This window comes from Venturia canescens, chromosome 11, assembly GCF_019457755.1.
Source record: "Venturia canescens isolate UGA chromosome 11, ASM1945775v1, whole genome shotgun sequence".
Taxonomy (NCBI): Eukaryota; Metazoa; Arthropoda; class Insecta; order Hymenoptera; family Ichneumonidae; genus Venturia; species Venturia canescens.
In genome coordinates this window covers 3270315-3279037 of record NC_057431.1, presented here as the reverse complement: position 1 = coordinate 3279037, position 8723 = coordinate 3270315, and the positions used below count along the sequence as shown (strand labels likewise).

Genomic DNA, 8723 nt, shown 5'->3' with positions numbered 1-8723 from the left:
CGTTGGTACTCCAGGAATGTTGTGGATCCTCATTTTGAAAGATATTTCGATGTTGCTCAGGATGAACTAGCTGATTTCTCTATGTTGAAACTTTCTTGTTGCCGATGTCGTTGACGATCAGGTAGACTTGCCGATGTTGCTAGCAGCTGGACCGGAGCTGGAATGACGCTCCGGAGTCCGCTGCTCCGACTCTTATACCCAACTTCAATCCCCACTCTTTTCACACTCCCCACTCTTTACTTTTACAGTCTCTTATTCGTCCATATTACCCCCACTTCACTTTTACAGTCTCTTATTCGTCCATATTACCCCCACTTCACTGCTTAGTCCTTATTCACTCTTCTGTCCATCATTTTTCATCCCCACTTCCATTTCTCTTCCCTTATTTCCCTTTCCGATTCGTTTTTCCTTATTTTTCAGTGTTACAGGTAAGTACTTAATTTCTAACATTTCTAATTTTTACAATTATTTCTAATCTTTTTCTTTTCTTTTCAGGACATCGGATCTAGACGAGTAAGTATTCGCATTTATTGCCAAATTCAAAAATTTTTCTCTTTTTTCTTTTCAGGCCAGCGCGTTCCAGGACATTGATTTCTCATCAGGTAAGTAAGGTGATTTATTCTATTTTCTAATTAAACTTTCCTTAATTATATTTTCTATTTTTCAGGTTCAAGATTTCCAGGACATCGATCTTCTACGGTAAGTATTTGGCGTTTTCTAATTTTGTATTCAATATTATTTTAATTTTATTTTTCTTTTCAGGTGCAGAGATTCCCGGTCATCGCAGGAGTAAGGTAAGTATTTTTTATGTTTTTCAGGTGCGGAGTTTCCCAAGGACAACGATAGGATGTTTGTTTTCAGGTTTTCAAAGAAAAAACAAGACACTTGGTTAGAATGCTGCAAAAATGACGTCTTTTTATTGCATTTTGATTGATTTAAGACGTTTTTAACAAAACAAAATAATAAAACATAACAAAATGAGGATATTTGAGATCCGTCGTAAAGAAGTTTTGAGGTTATAAATAAATAAATAAAATGTACGCAGATGGCGTTCAGACCGCTAGTTTTATGACTCGATTATCCCCGTCTCCAACTCCCTCCTTATTTGTCGGCGTTTCTGGGGCATCTCCTGTTGTGAGAAGTTCATTTCTTTCCTCTCTATGACATGCTTAGCGTAGAGGCAAACAAACACTCCACAATCGTATCCGTTCGTTTGTCGAGGGATATTCATCTTCGTCACCAAACTCCACTCCTCAATTTGGATTGGACCCGCTCCCTTGTTCTTTGCCTCTTCAACCAAATAGTTCCGGAGAGTGATCAAATATTTCGGGTTTTCTCGCCCGAAACTATCGTAATAAACGATATTGCTCGCTACGAAATCGATGACCGCCAGACACCAATGATTGCCCAAATTGATCGGGACAATCATCTTTTTATATTTAAAGATGTTGACTTTTTTAGTCCATCTTTTGACGGCTTCGTAGCCATTTACGTGGAGTCTAGGGAAGAAATACGAACTCATGACATATGTTTTTTCGTCGCTGATCAATTCGAGGTAATTGTTTATTACCTCGTCGTTCAACCAATTTGTCCCATTTAGGGTTTCAAGGTCCTGTTGTTTTATCTCTCTTTTTATTTTCTTTGTTTTTGTTTGTCCGTCATCGTTGTCGTTACTTTTTCTCTTATTTTCGTTTTTAACATCGTTGTTAGTGTTGTTTTCTTTGTCTTCTTTTGTTGTTTCTCTCTTTGTCTTCTTAATTTGTTTTTCCTCATTGTCGTCAGTCTTCTTTCTTTTATTCTTGTTATTATCAATGTTATTATTGTTGTTGTTTTGTGTGTTTTCTTTGTCTTCGCTCCACACGAATTCCCCCGCTTTCCATGTTTTCCACACCTCCCCCTCTTCTTCAAACTCCCTTATTGGGGAAAGGATCTCTGGCACCTTAAATGCCTCCCTTACTTCGATCAGGTTCCATTGCCGTCTAATGAAACGAAGGAGTAAGTCACGATTTGATCTCCGTGACTCCTCGATCTCGATCACCTGGAGCATCCACTCTGTCTGCATCCCCTTCTCCTTTGTTGAAGATGCGGTTTGCGTCTTCACATCTCTCGTCCTCTTTTTATTTGACGCGATCGGGCAAAAGACTGCAATGATGGCGACGTCCTCCTCATCCTTCCTTCCCTTTATCTCCCTCACTATCTCCACCTCCTTATCCTCATTCACCCACTCTCCTTCTCCTCCGTCCGTTTGTTGTGCGAAGTTCTTTCGCCCAACTTCAGTCTGTGTGCTTGCGTCCATCTTGTTCCTATATCCGTCCAGAAAATTCTCCCGCTCATTTTTCCTATCTTTGATTCTCCTATTATCTACTTACTTTTTCGTCATTCCTCATGCTTAGTACGCCTAAATCTGTAATTTTTACCTTTTTCTCGCCTAAAAATTCCAAAGTCCCTCTGAATTCTCGTACTTTTTGATTTTCGCTCGAGAAACCACGTCCGTCTCGTTCGAGTGTCCGTTGTCGAATGACGACTTGACATGGCGGCCGGACCTCGCTAACGCTCGTGAGTTCGGCTGCTAACAGCGCCACTCGCCGATCGTGGATACTTCGGGAACTAATGCCTAAAACTTCGTTCTCATGAACTTCCGGTCGTGCCGAAAGCATGACGCAATCGCAAATTTCTCAAATTGTTTTTCGGTTGTTTAAATGAATCTTATTGTTAATTAACTTGAACAGTCGAGTAATTATGGCTCTCTAATGCAATATTTACCCTTTTTTGTAATGTCTTTGAAATTTCTAATAAAAATGAGTTTTGTCATTGTTTATTGCTCTTATTGCTAACAAAATGCCTCAGTATTGTGATTCTTTCTTTTCCTTCCATTATTATTAAATTTTCTCGAGTTTTTATGCGTTTGTCTGATTTTTAAATAGTCCCGTAGAAGAAATACGGATGGAGGGTGCGTAACGGTTTTGTACGACGCTTGACGTGAAATTTTGAAATTTTTATTGTAATTTGGCAATTTTTTGCATTGGAATCGTTTGGAAATGATATGAAAAGATTTGTTACATAGTTAATTTAAATACATCCCGGTAATTTCACTCGGAATCAGCAAATTTCATCAATTTTTGTATTTCTTGAGATTCGCGGCATGGTACATCCCTCTTTCTACTTCTGTTTCCGGATTTTCAAGAATAAATGTTGCAGTAGCTATTTGCTTTTTAATCCTATATGGTCCCTCGTAAATTGAAAAGAATTTTGCCATTTTTTTGTTAACTGGATCGCTTACATTGCACGCTTTTGCCAGAACTAGGTCGCCCTCATTGAAATTAATTAATTTATGCTTCTGATCAAATTTTCGAGCTCTTTCCCTGCCTTTTCTCACTATCCTATCTCTGGCAAGCATTAATTTAGCTTCAATCCCTTCTTCCTCATCTAATCGTTCGTCTTTTTCTATCTGTATCCAGTTTCTCCAAATTCTCTGTGGTTTTAAATTTCTCTGGATTTCAATGGGTGTCAACTCGGTTGTTTCGTGATGCGTTTCATTCATACAATCTTCTATTACTCGAACCCATTTTAGCCAATCTGTGTGCTTATCAGTCAAAAATGTTCTGAAAAATCTCCCTATCTCTCTATTAACTCTTTCTACTATATTTCCCTGAGGATGACGAATAGAAGAAAAAACTGGCTGAATCCCCTCACTGGCTAATTTCCCTAACCATAATCGTGAAGTGAATTGTGTGCCATGGTCAAATTGCAATTTCCTTGGTTTGCCGAATTCCGGAATGTAGTGGTTAAAAATTTTATTGATTGTTGCCGGCGCTGTCGCCGCTTTGAGAGGGTACAAAACTACAAATTTGGAAAAAGCATCTATTGTTACGAGAATGTGTTTCATTCCACCTTTTGTAACTGGCAAGGGACCGAAAAAATCGATCGACACAATATCTCCCGGTCCCTCCGGAATGATATTTTGCTGTGCCGCATAAGAATGCTGGTTAGGAACTTTATTTCTTTGACAAGAATCGCATGAACCAAGAATTTGTCTAATTACGCGGTATAATCTCGGGTAAGTGAAATCTTCTTTTATTATTTTCCAAACTTTTTTCGCGCCTACATGACCGTACATTTTGTGTGTTTCAGATACGAGAAGATGGAGGATCTCTCGTGGCAAAACAATTCTCCAGGAATCGGGATTTATTTTTTTCAATAAAATGTTATTTTGAATTCGATATTTATCGTCTTGTTCATTTTGTATCCTCTCCCTAATTTCCCTGATCTTATCTTCTCTTTCTTGCCAAAGTCCTACCTGCCGAATCATCTGTTCTAGTTCCTGCGACGGTTTGATTGCTAACATTGTGCTAATCACCAATTCTTTTCCTTTCCGCCCCCCAGCATCTGGTGGATTTAATCGACTCAAAACATCCGCGACAACATTTCTATTTCCCGGACAAAACTCGAATTCAATATCGTAATCTTGGATAGCGAGAATCCATCTTGTTAATCTCTCATTTAATAATTGACAATTTTTTAAGAAAGTAATGGCTCGATGATCAGTAATTACTTTAATTTTTGCTCCGAGCAAATAAGTTCTAAATTTTTTTAAAGACCAGATAATCGCGAGCAATTCCTTTTCTGTTGTTGTATAAGCTAATTCGAGACCCTTAAGCGTACGGCTCGCAAACATTATTACCCTTAAATCGTTATTTCCGTCTTTTTGAGCCAGGGTGCCCCCCAAAGCATAGCTACTTGCATCGGTTTGCAAAATAAATTCTTTTTTTGGATCTGGATGCGTTAAAAGAACGTTATCAACAAATAAATCTTTAATTCTCTGGAAAGCGATCTTTTCATCTTCCCCCCATCGCCATTTTGTTTCTTTTTTAAGTAATTTTAAGAGTGGAATTGTTTCCTCGGCGTGTTTTTTCGTGAATTTAGTATAGTAATTGATTAACCCCAAGAAACCCCTTAACTGCTTTAAATTTCTGGGTGGCGGAAAATCATGAATTGCTTGTATTTTCTCTGGTTGTGGCTTTATGCCCTTAGTCGTTAAGATGTGTCCTAAGAATTCTACTTCTTGCCTGAAAAATTTTGCTTTATTCAATTTTATTGAGTAGATATACAACACGGGTTCTGGATACTTTTTTGCTGAGTCATTGTCACGATGACGTCATCATTTCGAACGTTCTAGAACTATGACGTCATCATTTCGAACGTTCTAGAACGATGACGTCATCATTTCGAATGTTCTGGAACGATGACGTCATCATTTCGAACGTTCTAGAACGATGACGTCATCATTTCGAATGTTCTGGAACGATGACGTCATCATTTCGAAAATTCTGGATACTTTTTTGCTGAGTCATTGTCACGATGACGTCATCATTTCGAATGTTCTGGATCTTGCGGGGTAATGCGAGTCACCTAACGAAGCGAGTCAGAACCTTCGAGAACGTTCTAGAACGATGACGTCATCATTTCGAACGTTCTAGAACGATGACGTCATCCTGTGGAACGATGACTTTCGAACCTTCTAGAACGATGACGTCATTTCGAAAGTTCTAGAACGTCATTTCAAAATATTCTATGAGACACCATTTCCTGTTTTACCGACTGAAAATTTAGGAAAAAGGTTGGATCTGTAGATGGCGCAATTTGAATCCAACCGAAATGACCAATCAGATGACGTCATTTCGAATGTTCCAGAATGTTTTTGAGAGTAGGGGTAATGGTATAAAGAGGTTGCAAGTTCTAAGCGCAGTTAATAGAGTCATCATGATGAACGCTTCAACACCAGACGAGATAAAGCTTCTGTGTCGTCTTCCACCATACTTCTGTAGCTATGATGATGTTATATCAAAGCATTTCGGAAGTGATTCGCCTGACGGAATATATGATTTTATCCACGACATACTGGAGTTTCAACGAAATTTGGAAAAAGTGAAACAAGAAAAAGTACTTTGTGCACGATGTGATGACATACGTGGATCAATTGAGATTATATACAAACATGTTCGCAGCTTACGCCGTGATATGGAGAATTTGAAAGAATTTGTAGAGATAATTGCTAATGAAGTAGTAATGTAACAAGAATAAAAAAAACACATGAAAACTCATTGTTTTTTATTTATCCTTAAACATTTTCGAACGTTTCTAATTAAATTTTATAATTTGATCATGTAAATGCGGGTGTTTGGGACGGAAAATAATCAATTCCAAGAATTCCTTGATTTTTTTTCATAAAAAAATTTTACATTTTATTAGATTCGATAATACACAAAATTATACCAGTTTCTTAACATTGCCACTTATTGGATTATATTCAATAATTCGATCATGTAGAATCAAGCAATATGCTGCGGTTTGAGCTGGAAAAGCACCTGCTGATTCAAATTCCAAACGTATATCCACTGGTCCTGATTTCAGAAACTCGTTTTGTTTCGAACAATCAATCACAATGAGTGGAGCGTATTTAATAAAATCAGCTTTGTTCAACATCGGTTCAGGCTCTTTACCATAATAGGAGACCTGAAAGCTCGTATACATATCGTACAATAGAGCGAATTGATTATGAGCAATGTCAAGATTCAAATTTCCGTAAGGATAACATTGAGAATTTAGAAATAGTTTAACGTCTCGAAGGTTACAATGATCAAAATGACTCGCGTTTGCATTAGCAGTGCTTTTTCTCGCTGTTTGAAATCCCACTATGACATATCGAGGTTTTTCAAGCTGGGTCGATGTTTTAACGACCCACACGTTTTTTGACGTCATGGGTAGTAGTGGATACTCATACAATTCCCATGTTCGAAAACTCAGTGCTATTGGTGGATCCTTTGCAATGAAGTTGAGTAATGAAATTTTTCGTTGGTCTGAAATTTTTATGTACGGTACCACCCATTCGATTTTCAGCAATGAGATTTTGAATTGCTCAGCTGGAGGAGTCTGCACAACGGCATTGGTATCGTTATTTGATCTCGTGAGAATCAGTTCATGTTTAGCATTAATGATGATTTGATTATAATCCTCAGCAAATCCCAGTATCAATGACAATGGAATACATAGGTCAAAGTAACCATCATTATCGATTAATGTACTCTCATCGTTACTCAACCAGCCAGCATTTTCCATCACAGACATTTGTTCAGGACTCTGAGACACGTAATTCTTCATAAGTGTTGTGAGACCGACATTTTTGTTACGATCAATTTCAATAGCATTGAGTTCATAACGTATTTCTTCGAACATATGGCAGATGGCGTTGTTAACTAATTTTGTATTTTGAACAGCATTTCCATCAACTTTCGTTAGTCTACCATAAACATGTAGAAAGCTTCTACTTGGTAGGAGACACAAGTCCTGATGTTGAACGGCGATTCGAATTTCATCGTTGTTATTAAAAGTTGCCGATGCGAATGGTTGATGTGAGTGAAGTTCATAGTGCGCGATAGATTCATCAAAGATAATAGGTTTCTGTATTTCTAGAATTTTCTCCATGGTACAAAGCAAACTACAATAACACCGCAGATATGAATTTTTACTTTTCTCTTCTTCCAACTGCTCGAATTGTCAGACCCAATTTTTTCAGAAACTGAATGTTTGGACGTGTTAGATTTTTGAGAGATCTTGGGATTGGTTCTCTCGGATGTGTAACCGTCTTGAGAGATGTTCGATGACTGATTGGTTCTCGACATCTTGATTCACTCTTATAGTTTCGTACAACTCTTGTATCAAAAACTATTCCCATTATGCTGATTTTACATGTAATCGTATTGTTATAATTTCTCCTCGAAAATTTACCAATTGACCGTCTTGATCCACAAGTTTAAGTTGTAGATGATCTATTGACTGTACGGCTATTGGAAGATAAATGACGTGTGACGGTACTTCAACGATCTTATATCCCGGTGGAACGACTGGGAAAAATTCATGGATCGTATGTACTCGTTGTGCATTGATATATGCACCCGTGCTAATGTTGCACTCGACTCGTAGCGAATTAATTTTGAGAATCGTTACCGGTAACTCTGATTTGTGTATTTTATTGGCTTCTAGTCTGCGTGGGGTGAAGCCTAGCAGACGCCCAATCGAATCATTGGGTATAAAATTGATTTGTTGATTGCACTTGATCTCGCTGCACAGAGTATTGTTGTTCGGTCTTAGACTAATGGAGATATTCTTATCTGAAAGTGTACTTTGTAAGTAACGCTCGATGTCCTCAATTTCATAGCTCCCAGTGGGTATTGTGATGACTTCCTGCCCTACATAAAATTTGTTATTCCCCACATCGATATTGGGAATTGAGTTAAATGTGAGCAGTTCTACGAGCCCGAGAGTGTAGTTCTTGAATGGTGATAGTTCAATAGGTGGGAAATAGTGAGCCTCTAGAATAGAGCTCGTTCCCGAGAGAGTCAATGTGAAAGAATCACTCATGATAGTTGACGTTTAACTGGTACTTCACGTATTGTGAGATACTTTTTATAGTTCATTATTAAGAAATTTAAGACACAGGTGACCACACACCACTGTATCATAATCTTGATAATTTTTATAATTGTATTTGACAATGCTACCAACACCGAGATATTTCATGAGATCTTGCGGTGGTTGAAGATTTCCAAAGCTATCAAAGTAAACGACGTTATGATTGATTTTTTTGTATGCAACCCAGTGTGTGCCAGGACCATACTTATCATCCAAATTGACAACGGCAGATTCGTACTTTCGTGGTCCATTCC

The 8723-nt window shown here is 38.0% G+C and overlaps 2 protein-coding genes across 2 annotated transcripts; both read right to left on the bottom strand.

Annotated features, from left to right (window-relative positions):
* Positions 1–1066: 1066 nt before the first annotated feature.
* Positions 1067–2296, bottom strand: LOC122418360 (sentrin-specific protease 1-like). The gene has a single exon (XM_043432520.1). The coding sequence runs from the start codon at positions 2294–2296 to the stop codon at positions 1067–1069; it is 1230 nt and encodes a 409-aa protein (XP_043288455.1).
* Positions 2297–6267: 3971 nt separating this feature from the next.
* Positions 6268–7482, bottom strand: LOC122418359 (uncharacterized). The gene has a single exon (XM_043432519.1). It carries the CDS (start codon positions 7480–7482, stop codon positions 6268–6270), a length of 1215 nt encoding a protein of 404 aa, XP_043288454.1.
* Positions 7483–8723: the final 1241 nt, after the last annotated feature.